General features: G+C 37.6%; 2 protein-coding genes across 3 annotated transcripts in view; one reads left to right on the top strand and one right to left on the bottom strand.

The window, feature by feature from the left end:
* LOC134806810 (1-acylglycerol-3-phosphate O-acyltransferase Pnpla3-like) overlaps nt 1–20,001 on the bottom strand; it is a 43,285-nt gene extending 23,284 nt beyond the window's left edge. Inside the window, exons 1-6 of one of the 2 annotated variants that reach the window (XM_063780195.1) lie at nt 19,613–20,001; nt 15,974–16,206; nt 12,713–12,901; nt 11,254–11,517; nt 10,394–10,569; nt 31–135 (exon numbers count right to left, since the gene is read on the bottom strand). In XM_063780195.1, coding sequence (XP_063636265.1) covers nt 31–135; nt 10,394–10,569; nt 11,254–11,517; nt 12,713–12,901; nt 15,974–16,206; nt 19,613–19,772 — 1,127 coding nt within the window. In that variant the 5' untranslated portion in view covers nt 19,773–20,001. The remainder of the gene's footprint in view (nt 1–30; nt 136–10,393; nt 10,570–11,253; nt 11,518–12,712; nt 12,902–15,973; nt 16,207–19,612) is intronic. The other variant, XM_063780196.1, reaches the window with a different exon arrangement.
* Nucleotides 20,002–20,429: 428 nt separating this feature from the next.
* On the top strand, nt 20,430–21,798 carry LOC134806874 (nitric oxide synthase-interacting protein homolog). Its single transcript, XM_063780289.1, has 2 exons — nt 20,430–21,177; nt 21,564–21,798. The coding sequence occupies exons 1-2, from the start codon at nt 20,486–20,488 to the stop codon at nt 21,748–21,750; spliced, it is 879 nt and encodes a 292-aa protein (XP_063636359.1). The 5' UTR covers nt 20,430–20,485; the 3' UTR covers nt 21,751–21,798.
* The last annotated feature ends 853 nt before the right edge of the window (nt 21,799–22,651 follow it).

Here is a 22,651-nt window from a genome sequence, read left to right as displayed (position 1 = left end):
GTGGACGACACGGTACATTTTGGCACTAACCTAGTCATAGTGTTGTTGTGTCGGATACATCTCTTCCTAACGACGAGCACATTAGCGGCCACTTTGTATTGCACCGAATGCTTCTCTACGGTATCCCCGATATAGCTAAAATACGTCAATCGTTTGTTAAACACAAATGGAATTTGAACAAGAATGTGATTCCACAAACTTTTTTAAAGCTTGTGACATCTTACATTTTGTGACATGGCGAAATATGTTCACTTCAATTTTCTTATATATGTTACTTTGTAGTGACTGACATTTTTATAGATAATGCTTGCTTTTTATCGAAACATTGCTTTATTTCAGAAGTAAGACCGTGGAACTAAAACCTCCGAAATTATTACAGTCAGCGAATCACACCGCGGTAGCAAGGCCCTCTATACGTAGAACATCGCGTGCGTTGCGTGCCCTTCGTACCTATTCATTAAAAGTACGCAATATAAGCGATGTACTTAAGAGGCTGATTGCACGAATAATTCTTTAATTGGAATTATCGTTTGTTTAAATTCGACAGTAGGGCTTCCAATACCGGGATCCCGGGATCCCGAAATACCAGGATCCCGTCTGTTTAAACAGATTTTTCAATACCGGTATTTTTTAATGAAATACCGGGATCCCGGTATTTTCAAAAACAAGGAAAATGTGCCTATTATAACGTTTAAAATCTATTAAAATGGTCAAATTCGGCTGTATCAAGAAGATAACTTGCCAATTTAATTAAAGAAGATCATTTAATTGAAACAAGATCTGTGCATATGCGTTAGATAAATATTTGGTGATAAATTCTGATGTTCAGGATATATTAAGGGGCTACCCCACGCGAATGACCTTCGATCTGAATCCCTTAGTTTTCTAATGTTTTTTGTAGCTTATTATATTAACAACAACAGCTTGAAGCAATATATACTGCAAAACGTAATTCAAGACCAAAAAAAGTAAGAAAATGTTGCCACTTTTTACTAGCGCGTCTTGTATTTATGCAAAAATAAGTATATAAAAGTACTTTTTAAAATCGCAGGAGTAAAATTACTAATAAATAAATTATCTTAGCGTGATTATTTATCAAAAGGAATTTACTATTTTACAAACAAATTATTGCAGTGGCAACATTGTCTTACTTTTTTTGGTCTTGAATTACGTTTTGCAGTTTAGTATCCTATATTTACTTCAAAGTTCATCGCCTTCGAGATATTTGGCATCAAAATTGAACAATTTTAGACTAAAAACTGGTTTTCTGGCCATAACTTTTGTGTTAATTAGTTTAAAATGAAAACCCTGGACACGTTTCTCGAGACGTCAAATACGAACCCAAATATTTAGATTTCGTACATCTAATTGTAAGATTCTTCACTGCAAACTAGATACGAAAAAAGTGGTTTTTTTTTTTAGAAAAAATAGGAGATTCGATTCAAAACTTGTCAAAAATGTCGGGTAGCCCCTTAATATAATTAGTTCTTAAAATTTTATCAAAAAGTAGAAATAAATTAATTGTAATGGCATACGAATTATTGGTGCCAAAGAATATTTATTGGCTGATTATTAGGTTGAACTAAAAATGTGACTTGTGAAGTCAACAAGGCGGATAAAATGATTGCCAACCTGGAGGGTTCACATAATTATTGCAGATGGCGATTATTGTTTAATATCCTAAGCTAAGGACATACATATCTGGTGTAAAAGTGAGCCTTTAAAAAAAAAACTCAATTTTTTTAAGCTTTTATAGTCAATACCGGGATCCCGGGATCCCGGTATTGATAAAGACAGTTTCGGTATTAATACCGGTATTGAAAGAAGTCCGGTATTTGGAAGCCCTATTCGACAGTGCTCTGTTGGACGACAGCTGCCAGCGCCATAATTAACTTAAATTTGTTTGCCGATGGTTAGACTGCAACCCGTAGTTTAGTGTCCGCCATATCACGAGATTCACGAGCTATCATTTCATTTTATTAAAAAAACCGGCCAAGTGCGAGTCGGACTCGCAAACGAAGGGTTCCGTACCATTATGTATAAAAACGGTCACCCATCCAAGTACTGACCCCGCCCGACGTTGCTTAACTTCGGTCAAAAATCACGTTTGTTGTATGGGATTGGTGTGATAAAGTACTTAAATCTTTATTTTATTCTGTTTTTAGTATTTGTTGTTATAGCGGCAACAGAAATACATCATCTGTGAAAAAGCTGTCTAGCTATCACAGATCACGAGATACAGCCTGGTGACAGACGGACGGACGGACGGACAGCGGCGTCTTAGTAATAGGGTCCCGTTTTTACCCTTTGGGTACGGAATCCTAAAAACATCTTATAATAGTCAAATGTGTCTAGTTATTGCGTGTCAGTTTTGAGGTAGACTTTCATAATAATAAGACCGTGGCCCGTTTCCAAAGTGACATGTTGAGTAACGAAACGAGCACAAATTCGATTATTCATATACGCAGTGCGCTTATCAAACTAATAATGACAGATAACGTTGTAAGACATGTAAGTATTAATATACTATTTCGAAATTAAAACCACGCAAGTATAATATAGAGCCTAAAATTACCAAATTCCTGTATTTTCGATTTCCAAATTACAAACTCCTCATTTTATAATACTGTAATAAAACTAATAAAAAAATATTCTTGGTTGCAATTATTTATGGCAATGTTGTTTCGAAAATATAATTATTATATCTAGACACGCGGCAGCGTGTCAAGCCAAGTTCAAGCAAAGGAACTGGCTAGCCAGCCCCGAGTGTAATATTACACGAACCACTTGGTGCCACTTTTGACCCTTCTATAACTCAAAACATCTTTAACGTAAACACATAAAACTACGTGTGTTTAATTATATCCTTATGGACATATAGAAGCCCAAATTTCATGAAGCTAGCTCAAACGGTTATAAAGATATGAAGGTCAAAAAGTCGTAAATTTTGGGACTGACTGACTGACTTATAGTACCTAAACCTAACCTACTTCCAGATGACCTAGAAGGATGAAATGTTGAATCCAGCTCGGTAATTGTGTGTAAGCGTAGGAAAAAAACTAAAAATAAAAAAAGTTAAAAAATAGGGGGGTCCCCATACAAAAAAATATTTTTTAATTGTAGCGTTGGAAGTGTTGGAACCGTTACAAGAAGATATTTGAAACTATCCCAATATATGTATTATTATATTTGCTATATAAAAGAAATATAAAAATAAAGTTAATTCAAAAAATAAGTGGTGCCCCATACAAAAAACTTGTAATACGCGCTAAACAACCGGCCAACGGTGTGTCGTCGGCGGCGCGCGGCACCACATAATTATACAAAGAACAGAAGTAAAAACCATGCAGCGGAAACACAAGAAAAAACATTAATTCTCAATACCTGCCTAGTTTTCTTTACAAAAAGTATTGATATCCCACCAAAAACATAAATGTAAAAAAGGAGAGCCAAGTTCAATACAAAAATTATGCTTGGCTGTGGGGTTCGCCGCAAAAAGAATGGAGATCTAAATGAGTGCCAAGTTCTATGCAAAATCCAAATATGTATTTATAGGAACAAAATAACATTATAAACAAGTATTAAACTCTATTTCTTTGCTTTATTGGATACCTATAACAATTGCTGTTATTTAAAAAAAATGTTAGATCTTAAAGTAGGTTAGATTTGGCTTGGCCAGTTTTTATCAGAATTACAATATATATATATATATATGTTGAATAACTTTATAAAATGACTGATGTAATGAAAACTGGCCAAGTCAAATCTAACCTACTTTAAGATCTCACATTTTTTTTAAATAACAGGAATTGTTATAGGTATCCAATAAAGCAAAGAAATAGAGTTTAATACTTGTTTATAATGTTATTTTGTTCCTATAAATACATATTTGGATTTTGCATAGAACTTGGCACTCATTTAGATCTCCATTCTTTTTGCGGCGAACCCCACAGCCAAGCATAATTTTTGTATTGAACTTGGCTCTCCTTTTTTACATTTATGTTTTTGGTGGGATTACTATTACTAGCGACCCGCCCCGGCTTCGCACGGGTTAACAAATTATACACCTAAACCTTCCTCAAGAATCACTCTATTGATAGGTGAAACCCGCATGAAAATCCATTCAGTAGTTTTTGAGTTTATCGCGAACAAACATACAAACACAGAAACAGACAGACTTTTCCAGTCTTTCCCCGCCGATCTGTAGGTACCTACGGTCTCAGGTAATTTCTTTGCAGAAAGAAAAAGAAATTATAATAACATTGATATGCGGATAAATGTTAACTTTTGAGAATGTGGTATGTATTTTGGAACAGAGAATAAAAGATAAAAGATATAGAAATATGATAAAAGATTATACTTTGGGAACCTAGTTTATAACTTTATACTTTGCTCGACAGCAAAATAATAATATATGAGAGCAAGGTCTAAAAAACGCGCAGAATTTTATAGCATTGCCTACATCATTTAGCGCAGCAGAGTAAGCTCAAAGGTTAATTTACGTCGTTTTAATTGTCGTATCAAGGTACTTATACATATATGTGACGTTCCACGGCAAAAGGTACCTTATGGCGGCTGGAGCTTACGTCGCATAGCGCCGCAATACTATTGAACCGGCGTTAATAATAGCGTAAGCGCCAACCGCCATAAGGTACCTTTACCCGTGGGACGTCACATATAACTATATATAACTAACTCAAAATTGACAAATGCTCTGCGTGCACAACTATAGTATATATCATTGCCGTTGAAATTAATGATATTCATGCATATCTAGGTAAGTACATATGTATATCTTATTTGAGGCAAGGCCTTTATTATTAACGAGCATAATTATGTGGGAACTTAAGACCTTCGTACAAAATTCATCTGCGTATATCTTTTATCTAAATATCGAATTAAGAGGATCATAATCGGATTTTATCATAAAAATCTAAACAATAAAAATGTTAATAAAGAGACACTATGAAGTAATATAAACCACGTTATTTATAACTACTTCAGCATTAAAGGTTATTCTTTTTTTATTAACAAATAATATTTATATTTAATAAGAACGGACATGTTTTAAATTTTGTGTATTATGACCCAGAACTCCATATTTCAACTTACCTAGTTTCAAAGAAATATTATGTACCGATTTATTTACATACGAGTACATATTCATGACTTCATTGTTATTCATTAATTGTCAATCCATCTGATTACACAATGTAAATAAACAACAAATATGGCGGAAACTATGTCAACTAAGCACAAGATATCGACAATGTTTACTAATTGAAATGCACACAATTTGTATGCATTCATTATTGAATGATAAAATGACTGACTATGTGTGAACGAATATAGCTTTTAGTGCTTTGAGTTAAGGATTCAGAGTAGGTCGAAGGGCGGAAGATAGTAGCTAGTGATAAAAGGTTATCATATCAGCCAACATGAGAGTTTACTTAGGTACTATTTTTAAATTCTACGCAGCACATTATAGTTTATGGACCTTATTATCAGTGATCGGCGTTTTGGATGCAACACCGCAGTATATCCTTAAGCCCGCGATACCTTTGAAACTGTTCGAAAATAATGCTATTTAAGTGTAGGTAATCTTTATATATAAACGCGAGCGGCTTTGACGGTAGAAACAAATTAAATTATGCTCAAACAAAAGAGCGTAAAAAATAACACTTTTGAATCGAGAACATATATCCGCAAAATTCGTATTGTCGCGTATTTTGCATTTAAAAGTGAAAAAATTTCGACAAACAATACTAAAGGCTCAATTTGTTGGTTGACATTTGACAGCTATGCGTTGCGTTTAGAAACTGCAAACATGCTTACAAGTTAGGTTGGTCGTTTTTTTTTTTAATAAAAAGCAAGACGTGTATTACTGTTTATTTGATGACTTTCCGGTATGTATAATGGTTATTATTTGCATTAAGTTTCGTTTCATATGATTATGTATACCGGTATAATTATTACATAAATTTGTTTTTAAGCCAGAACGTGCGATAGTCTGTTACGGCTTTTAAGACGATAGCAACACTGCCTAGACGTCAACGACGGCTGTTATTCGAAAATACTTTATCCGGTACTCCAGACGTGATAAAAACCTGTTAAATAGTGTATTGTGTGTGTTAACAATAAAAAATAGTCACCGAACATAGTGCAAAGTGCAAACGCCATCGTAACGTAACGAGATTTGAACTTCAAAGCGTTCCATGGGTGTATTGTGTTTAGTATAAACATCGGTCTCTCAGTTGTATTTTAATATTTCAGAATGATTCCAAATATTCTTACATGTCAAGGCACTACTAGCTACCTGGAAATGCAAGTGAAAGCAACCTTGAAGCAGCTGTGATAAACTAATAAGTGAGCGAGATGAAAATGACGTTGTTCAAAGAAACTTTGAGTTAAGTGCCAGCTGACTGTAACTCACTCTAATTAAGTACATTGCCAGTGTGAAACAGTGCAAAAAGCTACAGTGTATTGTGGACATATTTAATAACTGTGCTTTAGACTATGAATCTAATTTGAGGTGTATCGGTGAATTGGAAAGTCAACTGCATAAAGCTAATAAGTTATCTCCGGAGTCAATGTAAGTTGAATATAAGATTAAATATAATAAGATATATAGATAGTATATATGTCGCAGTCAAAAGTGTGAACTGGTCAAAAGAACTTTTAACCGACAAAAACAGGCAAAACTGCTTTTGACTGAGCATGTTGGTCAAAAGTAGTTTTACCTGAAAATCATTGGTTAATAGTAATTGTGTTGTGACTGTTACTATCAGTCAAAAGTACTCGCAGAGATAGGTAGGTTAGGGTTATTTTTTTGCTACGCCCAAAAAACGAAACTGTTCCCAGAGATAGGTAGGTTAGGGTTATTTTTTTATTGCTACGCCCTAAAAACGAAACTGCTGCCAGAAATAGGTATGATTTTCAGGTAAAACTACTTTTGACCAACATGCTCAGTCAAAAGCAGTTTTGCCTGTTTTTGTCGGTTAAAAGTTCTTTGGCCAGTTCACACTTTTGACTGCAACAGGTTGGGCTGGACATATGGCAAGGGAAGGTAAAGATAAGTGGGATAGAGAGGAAGCGGAATGGTATCCTAGAGATGGAAAAAGGAGAGAAGGGAGACCAATAATGAGGTGGTCGGATGACATAAAGAAGCATGCGGGACCTAATTGGATAGGGACGGCAAGGGATAGAGAGCTGTGGAGAGAACTGGGGGAGGCCTATGCCAAGAAGGCAGACTGAAATAATTATTAAAAAGCAATGACATAAAAATTATTTAATAAAGTTACTAAGGAAAAAATATTGAAACTAATTGATACAAATGAAATGTGAATTTATTTAAATGTAATATGTGCTGAAATTTAATTTTTTGGTCAATAAAGGCTATTCTATTCTATTCTATTCTAATTTGACAGGTGACAACAATAAAAATATTAATTCCTGCTAAAATTTCAGAGTCATAGTGAAGCGTAGTACATAGTAGCAAAACAAGGTTGATTTTTAGGGTTCTGTAGCCAAAGGGTAAAAACGGGACCACTATTACGAGGACTCCAATATGTTATTAGATCAAAACAAATTATTTTCAGAAAATATTTAATTTAGGCTTAGGGATGGCGAGGCTCCATAAGCCTTCAGTAAGTAGTGCATAAGTATACTTGGTAAATTCGACCTATGCCGCCGTGGGTGGCCCGGTGGCAGAATGGCACAGGCACCTGCTGCAATAGCAGAGGACGCTGCTTTGATTCCAGCCTAGGGCACTGGAGGCCTTGGTCACTTTTTAGGGTTGCGTACCCATAGGGTAAAAACGGGACCCTATTAAATATTAAGACTCTGCTGTCCGTCTGTCTGTCACCAGGCTGTATCTCAAGATCTCATGAACCGTGATAACTAGATTAACTAGACAGTTTCAATTTTCACAAATGATGTATTTCTGTTGCCGCTATAACAACAAATACTAAAAACAAATTAAAGAAATATTTAAGCGGGGCCAATGCAATGCTAGGCTGGATATGACTGATGAAATGAGTAAATTTTTATTAATATGTTTTAATATGACATGTTGGTGGCAAACAAGCATACAAGGCTGTTAATGCCGATGGTAAGTGGGAGTTTAGACTAGACCTCTGCTTCTCCAAGGGACTCACATTGCTGACCGAGTAAATTTTTATTAATATGTTTTAATATGACATGTTGGTGGCAAACAAGCATACAAGGCTGTTAATGCCAATGGTAAGTGGGAGTTTAGACTAGACCTCTGCTTCTCCAAGGGACTCACATTGCTGACCGAGTAAATTTTTATTAATATGTTTTAATATGACATGTTGGTGGCAAACAAACATACAAGGCTGTTAATGCCGATGGTAAGTGGGAGTTTAGACTAGACCTCTGCTTCTCCAAGGGACTCACATTGCTGACCGAGTAAATTTTTATTAATATGTTTTAACATGGCATGTTGGTGGCAAACAAGCATACAACTCATACAAGGCTGTTAATGCCGATGGTAAGTGGGAGTTTAGACTAGACCTCTGATTCTCCAAGGGACTCACATTGTTGACCGAGTAAATTTTTATTAATATGTTTTAATATGACATGTTGGTGGCAAACAAGAATACAAGGCTGTTAATGCCGATGGTAAGTGGGAGTTTAGATTAGACCTCTGCTTCTCCAAGGGACTCACGTTGTTGACAGAGTAAATTTTTATTAATATGTTTTAATATGACATGTTGGTGGCAAACAAGAATACAAGGCTGTTAATGCCGATGGTAAGTGGGGGTTTAGACTAGACCTCTGCTTCTCCAAGGGACTCACATTGCTGACCGGTTACAAATCTATTACACTCATACTAGGGTTCCGTACCTGAAGGGTAACTAAAAAACGGGAACCTATTAGCGATTCCGACTCGCCCTTGGCCGGTTTTTCTTAGTAGGTATATGACATTTATTTCAGTTTTACTTCATTGTCCGTCTGTCTGTCTGTCTGTCTGTCTGTCACCAGGCTGTATCTCATGAACCGTGATAGGCCTAGGCAGTTGAAATTTTCACAGATGATGTATTTCTGTTACCGCTATAACAACAAATACTAAAAAGTATGGAACCCTTCGTGCGCGAGCACTTGCCCGGTTTGACATTTCAGGCTCCGTCACACAGGCGCGTTTCGCGTGCGGCGCGTGAGCGGGGCGCGCCGCTTTTTCATATAAAACGCTCAGGCCCGGCTCTGAAATCGCGCCGGTGTGACGGAACCTTTATTTCAGTTTACTCCACTGTCCCTCTGTCACCAGGCTGTATCTCATGAACCGTGATAGCTAGACAGTTGAAATTTTCACACATGATGTATTTCTGTTGCCGCTATAACAACAAATATTAAAAAGTGTTCCGTTCTTGATGGGTGAGTCCGACTCGCACTTATTCAGTTTTTTTTTTGTAAACGAATTTAATATTAACGGATAGGCATTAATATTAAAGAATGAAATAGTAGTGATAATTTCCATACTTTCACTTTAGTGCCATGAAGGGTAGGTACAAAAGGGTTCCCTCTTTTGAGATTGGAAAGTGGGCTAGGTTATAAATGCGGCCTTCACAGAACCGATCTGCGACCAGAAAAGTGGGTCAGGTTAGAACTGTGATCCTTATAGAACCAAACTGCAACCAGAAGTAAGTTAGGTTAGAACTGCGACCCTTACAGAACTGAACTGCTACCAGAAAAGCGGATTAGGATTTTTTAATTACATATTTGTTTTTAGATATATCGGAATAGTAAATTTTTCGAGTTATGATTGTATGTTAAAGTTTTCTGAGATGAGATAGGTTTGTAACCGCCTTGATGAAGGTATGAAGTCTAAAAGTAAATAATTACTTAATTCAAAATGAGTATTACCTATTACTATTATTTATTTTACCCGAGCGAAGCCGGGTTTTCATCTAGTATATTTATAAACTATACGACCTTAAATAAAGTATGTGTCAAACCTTTTGCATACTACATAAAATTAGATCACGTGCCTCCGACTATCTCTTTAGGATCGCTAATTTAAAAAGTTCCAAATTAAATTCTATTTAAAATCCTTTAAAAAGAAAAAAGGCGATTACATTCGTCGCTGAGAAATTGAGACGACCTTTCTTCTTTTACAATTGACTTGTAAAATGCATTTAGAACTAACGTAACTATAGTTTAATTTCTTTAGCATGTACTTGTACATTGTACAAGATCCTGTACAATTAATTTATGCTCACGGTTGCCGTTGCACGTTACGTGAAGCGTCACATTGTAGGGCAGAAACATTTCTTTATAACGCGAGGCAGAACGTACTAGGTACGCAGCGTACAGCGTCAACCGAAGACCAAGAAAACTTTATCTAGTAAAACTAGTGAGCCACACGACTTACTTGGTCAGAGTAGCGTACATGATGTCAATGGGCACGCGGTACGGCAGAGTCATGATGCTGAGGTAACGCACGGCGCGCTGCCGCATTACCCAGTTCACGATGCCGTGGTTGGCCGAGTCTATTGCGTTTTGGAATATCGACATCACGGTGTCGGGTAGGTCGTCCACTAGTGCGTCCTGTAATGGTGAGATTACTTAAAACAGGTTTAAAATCACCCTAAATACTTACATGCGGCCAAAATTATATTCGAATAGCACCCGCGCAGCAACAACATAACATCACGATAGAAACATCAGGATAAATTATTAAATGTTTAATTTAAATCTAGTCAAACTAATAGCGAGCCACTAAAGCTGAATAAGGCTGTAATAGTGTGCCTTTCACAAAGTTAGATTTTTGTAAAATTATATAATAGTACTGGTTGTATCTAATTGTAAGCACAACTGAAATAAGCGGGAGCGCTTCTATGCTAAATTTGCACGGGAGCGCTTATGTGTGGTGACCTCGATTGTCATATGCATCAGAAAATCAAAGTTAACCGGTATATAGTGATTCTGCTAAGCCTTTTCAATAAAGTTTACGAATAGGGGTGTTTCCTGTATTTAAAATAAATTATTTCACACCATGCACGAAATAAAGCACCAGATAAATATTAGAAAAACCTAGACCACAGTAATTTTCAGACACAATTTATATTTAATAAATCCGAAAGAACTATAAAGTGACGTCTTGAACGTGACGTCTTTGTTTTGTATTTCATAGAGATTCCATTAATGGCTAATCGTTTTGACAGTTCGAAAAAAGAAATGGTTTGGACTAAGCAGTCAGTCAACTGTGTGCACAATTTTAATGATGCTAACCTGTCTATGGGTCTTGCACTCCTCACAATCTGGGTCATAATCGTACACAGTGTCATCCAAGACCTCCTGCAGTTGGAAGGTGGACTGCACCGCCAAGCACCTCGTGCAGGAGATCATGTTATTCCTGTGCAGGAACCTGAGGGCGTCGTCGAAGCCCTGCTTGCACATGTTGCTCAGCACCTCCGGCTTAGGCGGAAAGAGGATGCGGGCGAATCTGTTGATGTTCTGCTTTGATAGCTCTATGCTTGTGTTGGCTATACTGACCTGCGGGAAAAATTATAAAAATAATGATTTAGTTTACCCCTAAAATACCCCCGACAGTACTTTACCCACTACCAACACTACCAGTACTATATAGCGTTATATAGTGACTCAGAATCTATCGTATGGCGCCTACAATACACCAATACAGGGCACCAAAATGTTTAAAGGAAACTTATCTGTATTATTTTTAAAAAGATTTAATTTCCAATAATTATGATATAGACAATTTCATAAATATTCGTAAAACTTTATTTTATTGACAATTCCATTGAAATTTTCTTGATGCGAACAATTACCCCACTTGCAATAGCTTGTGGAATTTTACCCGCACGGTGGGGGAGTGAGTGCCAACCCTTTGCATTTCAATATAATTTCACCACTGATAACGGGGTCTGTTCAAGACACAAGCACATAGGTACAGTAAGTGTATAAAAGCAGTAGGTATTAGTCAGATTTTGAGATAGCATTTAACTACGCTTTTCTTTTATCACGGAAGAACGTGAATACTGTAAATGATAACACGTTTAATCATTGTAGGTTTTAAAGCGAGTAGGTATTGCGAGTATAACATATAGATAACAGTTTGAACATATGTTCTGACGAAAACACACAGTCATGACGTCATATGAACAAAATCACTAGAAAAACGTAGCTTTTAAAAATATTTACTACTTATGTACCTATTAGTAGTAGTAGGCTACTACTCAAAATGTTCTACTTTCAACCAATTTAATACTTAGTAGAGACGGCATTATAGTGTCGACCGCGGTATTGCGTTCGATAAGTATATTATTCGCAACATCGCACTTATGATGTAACGATGTGATCATCAAACCGAAATACATAACCTATGGGTTATGCAGTACGCCGCGACCAGTGCAGATGTGCTATGCATCAAATTTTATTATACCTAGTGGGACAAATACAATAACTGACTTTGAACTGCTGAGAGTTGAGGACGACCATTCTAAAAGAGTCAGCGATTGCGTTTTCTACTATACTACTTTTTTTAAACGTTTGATATATTTTCGGTAAGTGGCCAAGACCTCTTTGAAAATGGGCTGACAATGATTCTCTTTTAGTTTTGAGGTGTAACATCTGCAACATTAGGCCCGGATTTAGAGACCTAGAGCCACTGAGGTATGGCATTTAAATATACATAGCATACTTTCAGTGAGACATTAGGAACACTCACATGAAACAACTGCGAGCTAAGATCCCTCGGGCAGATGTCGCTCTCTCCGCAAAACGGGCTGACTGTGATGGTGTTCTCGTTGAGCACGGGCAGATTGTCGCTGAAGCCGCCGTCCATATATCGGATGCCATGGAAGCGCGGTGGCAGCATACCACTGAACACTGGCACGAAACATGACGCTAGTAATGCCTGAAACAAACACAACATAACAATAGCTTGTTCTTATGTACTTACAGGTAATCAAATCGAGTTTACACGTACCACCACGCTCCGCGATTGTTGCGCCATTTAGGGTCTTAGCTAAATTGGTTGTTCAATACTTACGCTATGGAATGTCCAATTTAGCAAGAACCCTAAATGGCATTACAATCCCGTGTGGTGACTCTACATAGTCTGTTGCACGTGTGTATACGCTTTTACTTCGGACTTATATTTTATTTGTTTGTATCTTGTAAGCCAAACATTATGTAACTTATTTCTCTGTGTCTGATGTTGGTGTCTGGTGTTATTTAGTAATAGTGAATATATGGTAAACATTCGTAAATTATGAGATAATCCCATAAAATACGAACAAGAAGTTAATCTAATGATGCAGTCAAAACGAAGCTGATAAAACTCATCGACGAAAAAAGCAACCACATCGAGTTTAACCTGATTAGAAACGTCTTGATAGATTTGTGTGCAAAGGATAGTACGTACTTGATAGAAACTTATCAAATAGGTATTATTAGCCCTCTACATTCGTTATAAGTATGCCTGATTGGAATGTCAGCCGTTGGCGACCTCTTATAGCGAAGTGATCTATAAACTTTATGGATTGTCTTACCCCATGTTAATTTCAAAACTGGCAGTGTTTGACCAACAGATCCGTCTAGAAAGCACCAAACTCCTAACTAGATATTTAAGGAACTGACTAGAGATGCCACGAATATTCGGCAACTATTCGGTATACGGCCTATTCGGTATACGGCCTATTCGGCCACTTTGCCGAATATTCGGTATACGGCCTATTCGGCCACTTTGCCGAATATTCGGTATTCGGCCGAATATTGCCTACCATTCGGCCGAATACCGAATATCTGATGTACCTACCTAAAAAGAAAAATTACACAAAAAAAATAACCAAAAAAAAGGTATATTTAATATTTAAAATGTATTCTTGGAAAGTAGTTTAATACACAGGCAACGTTTTTGAGAATTTAATGATTACAAAATATTTTATTTTTATGATGGGTCTGATTTGATTGACTCTAACTACATACATTAATTCTGTTCAACATAAAAATATACATAACTTAGCAAACGTTGTGCTTTGTTGGGGAACAGTTTTCATAATAATTGTGACTCAAAATGTTCGCATGTCATGCCGAATATTCGGTATTCGGCCGAGAGAGGCGCCGAATATTCGGTATTCGGCCGAGAGAGGCGCCAAATATTCGGTATTCGGCCAAATTCACTATTCGGGGCATCTCTAGAACTGACCCACCTTTTCTATCAAGTTCTTAGGACTACAATACTACATATCTACTTATCTACGCTCTTTAAAGAACCTATACTTTTCTTAAGAACCTGTGCCTTATTCGAAACCTGAATCACCTGAATGGTTGAAGGGAAAACAATCGCACGGCCGGCTTGTTAAGTGAATGAACACGTTTTTAATTAGGTCATCGCGAAGACAGTATACTTTAATGAATATCTTACTTTATTCCGTGAGTGTAAACAAGGGCAATTTACTAAAGTCTGCATCTTTAGGTATTTAAATAAAAGTAAACAAACAATTTGTACATTTTCGGGTAGTTCTAACATTTATTGGTTAACCAACCAAATACAAAACCGCCAGGATCTGTCACTGAAGGACCTGACTTTAACCTACATTATTTGATCATGTAATGTTTTCATCTACCCTCGACTGGCTTAAGGAGCCATTTGAGGGTAGATTTTGTTTACTTTTATTTAAATACCTAAAGATACAGAGTATAAGTTGTAGTTTAGGCTGAGATATTATGAATCATCGTTTTCTAGTCGACATTACCATCTATAGGGTGATAAAGGATTACAAGCCTTGCAGATTGCGACTGCATGCATGTGTATAATCAGACAGCTTGATTGCGTATAATGCTAGTGTTTAGACAGGTTTTCGAGAGAAAGTGGCGACTGTGAGAGTCGACACATAATTATATGAATTATATGCTTTAAAGGTAATGCAATCTACGCATAACTTATTTTACAGTACATATGGTTCTATTTTCCCGCACTAGTGCGTAAAATAGCACTTTTCGTGCGTATGTCAAAAGTTTAAAAGGCCATATGTACTGAAAAACGTTGTACGATACACGTGCGAATAGGTAATTCGCAACTGGTGTCGATTTAAAACACTCCCTTCGGTCGTGTTTTAATTTATCGCCACTCGTTTCGAATTTCCTCTTTTCCGCACTTGTATCGTAAATAACTATTACATTACATATGGAGCTACTTTACCGCCCTAGGGCGGGATTAAAGGTTCCGTCACACAGGCGCGTTTTCCGGGCGGGGCGTGAGCGTTTTATATGTAAAAGCAGCGCGCCCCGCTCACGCGCCGCCCGCATAACGCGCCTGTGTGACGGAGCCTTAAGGACATGACGTGCCTATGTCAAAAATTTAAAGGGCCATATGTACTGTAATACGTTGTACAATACACGTGCGAAAAGAAAATCCTACTTTTCGCACATGTATATTATTTATTAGCTATTTTACTCCACCTTTAACATAACCATCATTATGTTACATGCGAACTGTTCATTGTAATTTGTAGTTCTTGAAAACGTGATTAGTATTCGATTTTGGTCATTTATTTAGACTTTGCGTGGTGACAGCGCGCTCTTTGAAAACGCTTCATAATGCGGTATGTGTGTACAGTCTGTGCTCTAAGATGAGACGTTTTTCTAGAAACTGTTATCATCGAAAGGATAAGATAAGATAGATAAGATAGTTCTTTATTGTACAACCGTGTTACAGAGGTGTTATGTAGTACATGTGAGTTTCAACGGTAACCCAACTCGGGTATACAATGGACACTTAAAACTAACTTAAAACTAAGAAACACATAACTATTATACACATACATAGATAGATGATAGCATGGGCGTAGGCAGGTAGGAGCAGGGAGGGAAGCTGCCACCCCTTGGAGCACAAATTGTACATACAATGTATGCCACTCTGCGGCCTCTGCCCACCTTAGTTCACTGGCTGGCTACGCCCTTGGATGATAGCGTCAATTCTCACCTGCATTAAATCCTGCCGCGTTGGAAACTCTGATACAATGACGTTCTTCCCATCGTACACTCTCGTGAGTGATATATGGAGCTTGCCGCTGACGATCTTGTGCACGTCGTGTGGCAGGTACTTGTCCATGCCTTCCAGAAGCACGTTCTGGATGTTGAAGGACGGGCTGAAAGGGCCGAGGGACCCTGCCCTGGCCTCTCCGACCACTCGGAGGACATCACTGGTTATTTCACCTAAGATACAGAAATAAGTAGGGTCATAACATATCCATATTGAAAATGGTATGTGTGTTACACACGTTACACAGAATGTATGCAAGGGTTCAATCACTGGTGCTATCACATATACCTGACTGCAGTAAAAAGAAGACAGTGCAACAATTAATTAAAACCCTTGATATTATGAGAAGGATTGGCCAATTGTTTAAGATTTAGCCCCATTATGTTAGTTATGTTACCCTAGGATTTAAAAGTCTAATGTTAATCTCTCTGGTAACTCTTTAATGTAATACTAATGGTTCTCCGGTAACATAATTGTCTTTATTATTAATGAATTAATTTTTACAACTTTTACAGAGCAAAGTTGCTGGTAAAGGTTATTAAATACATAAAAATGTAATGCGAGCTGTTCACACTCGTCGAGAGCCTCAGCAGCGCTCCGATCAAATCGGTGAGGCGCGAAACGAGACGGGAAGGGAGCAGTAATTACACACTCGTTCTCGGCCTGTCTCGGGCTGTCTCGACGAGTGTGTACAGCCGGCATAATATTATCCAGCCAAAGTTTTGGTGCCCCAGAAGTGTAAGTGAATTTTTTTATAGTTTTGCATAAACAAAGACGAGGCAGTTGGCCATAGTTAATCAATTGTATGTGTAATGTGTTACCTTTATTGGTACGCAAATGCAACTCAAGGCTTTTAGCATTGTGTGTAAATTAACTCTGCTATTGACTGCATTGTGTCAAGTAAATATTGAAGTTATATACCTCATTTAAAAAATTCTTTAAAATCCTTAAATACCTATATACCTAATTTAAGTATTATTAGGGGAAATGGTAGAATTTTTGTCACAGGCTAAATAAATTAAGTAAATTATAAATAAAAATACTTTTATGTAATAATGTTCTAGAATCAGTAGCTATTAAATTTCACAGGAAGTGAGAATAGATAAATATCATTAATGTTTGCCCCAATAATGGCTAAACCAGTTTAAAACAAACATAATTACATAATGTGCAAATAACTTCCAGTTTAGTTAGCCTCTTTATCTTGATCTGATGTTAAAGAAATGTTAAAGAAGCAATTTTATAATGGGATATATAATATGTATAAAAGGTGATAACCCAACCCAAGAGAAAATAAATATTTACATTTTTATTGTCTTGGTTACCTAAGAGTTTGATTTTAAATAAGTAATTGACTTTGTGGTTAAACTATATTTTAATGTAATGTAATGTCTAGGTATTGGATGTTGTATTTATAAGTGTTGCTATGTATTTTTCATGGCACTATATTATGATGTTGCTGTAAAGCTTGTAGAATCAGACCAAGAAAAGTCTGCAGTGGATTTAATAGCCCACGCAGTGCACATGTTATTTGAAACGTCAAACTTCTATGCAATTATGACATATAAATAACACTTACACTGTGTGGGCTATCAAATCCGCTGCAGACTTTTCTTGGTCCGACTCTAATTGACTTGTGAAAGAGCTTGACTTACTTGCAGAGTAAATTTTGATTTTCTTTAATATAAACAAATAAATTGTAGTTGAAATTAGAAGTATTTAGAACACTACTAATGCATGCATTTTATTCTTCAAGCATAAGAAGAACTGATGATAGTGATGATAGATGATAATACCAATAAGTATAAATAATCTTTCACAAAAAGAACCAACTCAAATGTGAGTAGTGCATAGTCAATAAAGAACACAGTTTGAATATTATAAAATATTACAACAGTTATCTTGATTTCTCCAGACTACCATCATCATATTATGACTTGGATAGCTGTCAATAGAGTTAAATTTTATATCTGCCATATATGGATTCATATGCGGTAGATAAGTTTTTGGCAAAAATTTCATTTTTGGTACAAGCTTTTATCACCGACTGTACTTTTTTTTCCACAGGCAACTAATACTCATCTCCAAATCCGGATCTGAAGTAGGTTGCGGAGTATACGGTGAAGCGCCTAGGAAAAGCATCAGCTTAAACCTAGGACGTTTTTGCTCTATATTCCAGGCAGAGGTATACGCCATTCTAGAATGTGCGTCAATCAATCTGCAAAGCAACTACGGCAACCATACTATCTATATCCATTCGGATAGCCAGGCGGCACTCTTAGCTCTAACCTCCGATGTCACCACATCGAGGCTGGTTGAGAACTGCAGGCAACTATTGAACAACCTTGGAGCCAGGAACAAGGTTGTTCTACGTTGGGTCCCGGGGCATGCGGGTATCGTAGGAAACGAGAAGGCCGACGAACTCGCGCGAGCAGGGTCTAAGGGGAAGAACTACAGTCCTGAGCCCTTTTGTGGTATCCCCAAAAGCCTAACGCGGCTCACCCTAAAGACCTACTGTCACTACAAAACCATTCAACTCTGGAGAGAAACAACAGGTTTGAACCATTCCAAAGCGCTTATCAAGGCCTTCAGCAAAAAGGCGTCCTCGAACGCCTTAGCGCTGTCTAGGAACCAACTGCGCAACTTGGTAAGGGTGCTTACCGGGCATTGCGGCCTAAATAAGCACATGCGCACCATGGGGAAACGTGACATAGGGCGGTGCAGACTCTGCATGGAGGCGGAGGAGACGCCCTTGCACATCCTCACAGAGTGCCCTTGCCTAATGCGTACTCGTGACCTAATCTTGGGCGGACACATATTACGCCCGGAGGAGGTAAAGTCTCTCGAGACCAAAAGGATCCTGCAGCTATTCGAAGTTGCAGGGTTGGATCGAGAGTTGTAATAGGTGGCGATCACAATAGATCAGGAATGGTTGCAGTGATACATAGGCTTTGGAGCCTTATATAGCCCCTAATAAAGAAGAAGAAGAAGAATACTCATCGAGACAATTCTAAAAACCCCAAACACAATTAGGTTTCGTTGTTTTATCACAGAGTTCATATGGCCACCTCCGGTCTCCATCATCAGATCAGCTCGATGACACCATAATATTGTATTGTCACCCGACTTACGTATGTATGCAAAATTTCAGCTCAATCGGAAACCGGGAAGTGGATCAAATTTAACTTGCAAGATTTGATTACACACACAGACAGACAGACAACAGTCAGGTGAAACTAAATAAAAGCTTGTAAAAATTGAGAACCTTCTCCTTCAAAATGTTAAAATTTCTAAATTTGTAAAAAACTATAAACAAAATTTGTTTGACTAATTCGAGTTCTACAGGATTTGATTGTGGTGATTGTTATTGTACGTAAAAATTGTAAAATAATACAAAGAACTTACTAATGTTTGAAATAACACCACAGTTTTCTATGACTTAACACATGTGATCATAATTGTAAACAAAAAACGTTTGATGGAAATATATGACTAACAGAACCAAAACAACAACAGAATTGAAATTATGGTGCAGTAGTGTTTGTGTCTGTATTTATAAAGGCCCTGACAGTAACTCACCTATAGGCACATCACATAGTAAACAGCAGGCTGACAGAGCACCAAACGAGGCGCCAGATATTTTACCCAAAAGCAAGTGTGGTGCATATTTCTTAAAACACACTGCTACGCCGACATGATAAATGCCAAGAAACCCGCACCCAGCAAACGATAAATTCATTATTCACTGTATAACTGTCACAAATGTAATAAAAAAATCACAACGATGTAAACGAACACTGCACTAAGATGCACAAAACACACAAATTAAATAATGATAAATACGGTTGAAAAACACGAATACCTACTGATCTACTCTACGAGATTAGATATCGCTGGTACTTTAGAGTATTAAATAAAACTTAACTAACAATATCGCTTGTTACAAGACACGTCCGCGTAACAACACTTTAAGAAAATAACTAAACAAAAGAGAAATCGTATCACATCAGCACATTATCAATTACAACAGACAGTGACGTTGTTGGGACGTTCGTATGCGTTTTATTATTGCACGTGTTGTTTACATGTCAACCATTCTCTAGGGCTATATAGACTACTGCGATTTATCAACACAACAGAGTGAGATGGAGCACCAGGCCAATCCAAAACATCCATCCACCAGGCAAGTGCGAGACAGGCCGAAACTGAAGGTTCGATTTTGACTCAGTTTCAGGCGAAACCGAAACTTTTAGAATTGTTAGTGTAGCGCATGTAGCGTTAATGACATGTAGGAAGTTGAATCGAATTCAAATTGTCTCATTCGTAAAGCCCTTTCCAAGTCAGACTGTCAATGTCATGTCACTGTCAGTGTGAAGAACCAATCCAATCCACTGTGTTTAGCAATAGCTTGTTTATTTGGTTTTGTTATTTATGGGTTAATGTTGCTAAATAATGACTAGACACGCTAGAAACTGTACTGCCGGGGCAGTTTACACTTATCACGAGAAGAAAAAAGACGCAGCAGCATCCGGTTATGGAACCCAAAGTGAACGCGTGGGCAAGGACTCTGTTAAGAACTTCGACGACTGCAGCCTGACTTTGCAGCCTTGCAGGAACCCCGTCGTCACTAAGGAAGGCTATCTTTTCGACAAGGAAGCTATCCTAGAATACGTGATTTCTAAAAAGACCGAATACACCCGTAAGCTGAAACGCTACGAAAAGCAATTAAAAAAAGACGAGAACGAAAAAAATGAGCTTGCGGCGGCTGAAAAAGAGGCAAACCTTATCAAATTCATGAACAGAGAAAAGAATATATCCAGCTCTACATCTAAGAACTCCGAAAGTGGGCCCTCATCATCTAATTCTGTCTCAAATCTCGCTAATGGCAAAGACAAGCATTTACCTAGTTTCTGGGTACCGGCAATGTTGCCAGATGCTAAGATTTCTAAAGTCGAGAAGCCAGACCCAACAGTGTACTGCCCAATCAGTGGAAAACCCTTGAAAATGAAAGACCTGATTGAAGTTAAGTGGACATTGGTACCAGACCCGGATGATAAGAAGTCATTGATTGCAAAAGAAAATAGATACATGTGCCCAGTGACACATGATATCCTGAGTAATGCTATTCCATGTGCAGTCATCAGGTAAGTCTGAGAGCATTTTCTTTAAGTAAGTACTGTAAGATGACTGTGGTGGTCACCCTTGTGTGGCTTGGAGGTAGGCCAGAATTGACCATGTGTAAAGTCGGATCCTCTGATTTTGTTATTAGCTGGGTCCACACAGAGCAAGCATTTGCACAAAACGGCCAGTGTGGACGTGCCTCGCGCGCGCCGCCTAAGCCGAGGCATGTCTACACTGGCTGGTTTGTGCGCAAGGATATTGCCCTGCATGTATGCTCGCTCTGTGTGGACCCGGCTATTGAAGAATGTTGTTATAAAATGCTTATGCTTAGTTTGTATGATAGCATTGATAGCTGCTAGATTTGTGACATAAACATGTAACATAAATTAAGCTATTATTTAATTTCCAGAACAACAGGTCATGTAGTGACAATGGAGTGTGTTGAAAACCTAATAAAGAAGGACTGGGTGCACCCCCTCACTGGAGACAAATTGAAGGAAAAAGATATCATCCCCTTGCAGCGGGGTGGCACAGGCTACGCCCTGACCAACCAGAACTTGGAGGGCAAGAATGAGAGGCCTGTGTTGCAGGCCTGAATTAGTGGTTGATGTAGTTATAATTGTCATATTATTTTCTTATTTTTTAGGGTTCCGTACCCAAAGGGTAAAACGGGACCCTATTACTAAGACTTCGCTGTCCGTCCGTCCGTCCGTCCGTCTGTCACCAGGCTGTATCTCACGAACCGTGATAGCTAGACAGTTGAAATTTTCACAGATGATGTATTTCTGTTGCCGCTATAACAACAAATACTAAAAACAGAATAAAATAAAGATTTAAATGGGGCTCCCATACAACAAACGTGATTTTTGACCAAAGTTAAGCAACGTCGGGAGTGGTCAGTACTTGGATGGGTGACCGTTTTTTTTTGCTTTTTTTTCGTTTTTTTTTTGCATTATGGTACGGAACCCTTCGTGCGCGAGTCCGACTCGCACTTGCCCGGTTTTTTTAATTGTATGCTGTTCATAAAAATTCCTTACTAAAGGATATTACAAGTTTTGGTTAAAAATAAAGGATATTACAAGTTTTGGTTAAAAAAACAGGGTATAGATTGCTGCAAATGTACAGTCAGCTGCAGAGAAAAGGTACCTCCCCTCCCCTGCATAGAAATTTGTATACAAAGGTTGTAAGTTAATAGTATTGCCGAGTGTATGTCACCCTAGTCACCTAGTGGATACAAACTTGTATGCAGGGATGTCTCAGCAAATCAGACTATAGTTCGTTTTTTTTAGCATTAGAAAGAACTTGAAAGAAGGTAAGCAATCTTGACATGTCTTTTAATTGAAAAACGCTTTTTAAAAATCAGTAACTATTACTTATGAAAGCAGAAGAATATAAATGATCGTATTAGATTCATAATTGTTACATATTTGCCGTGACTTATTTTTAAAATGTGTTTTTCAATTAAAAGACACATCAAGATTGTTTACCTTATTTCTA

This window comes from Cydia splendana, chromosome 3, assembly GCF_910591565.1.
Source record: "Cydia splendana chromosome 3, ilCydSple1.2, whole genome shotgun sequence".
In the NCBI taxonomy this organism is placed as follows: Eukaryota; Metazoa; Arthropoda; class Insecta; order Lepidoptera; family Tortricidae; genus Cydia; species Cydia splendana.
The sequence above is the reverse complement of the archived record's forward strand: the minus strand, read 5'-3'. Positions and strand labels throughout refer to the sequence as shown.

Excerpts from the sequence above, each read along its gene's own strand:
- LOC134806874 (XM_063780289.1), top strand. The coding sequence starts at position 20,486 with ATGACTAGACACGCTAGAAACTGTACTGCCGGGGCAGTTTACACTTAT. Across the intron at positions 21,178-21,563 it reads ATTCCATGTGCAGTCATCAG|AACAACAGGTCATGTAGTGA; the intron begins GTAAGTCTGAGA and ends TTTAATTTCCAG.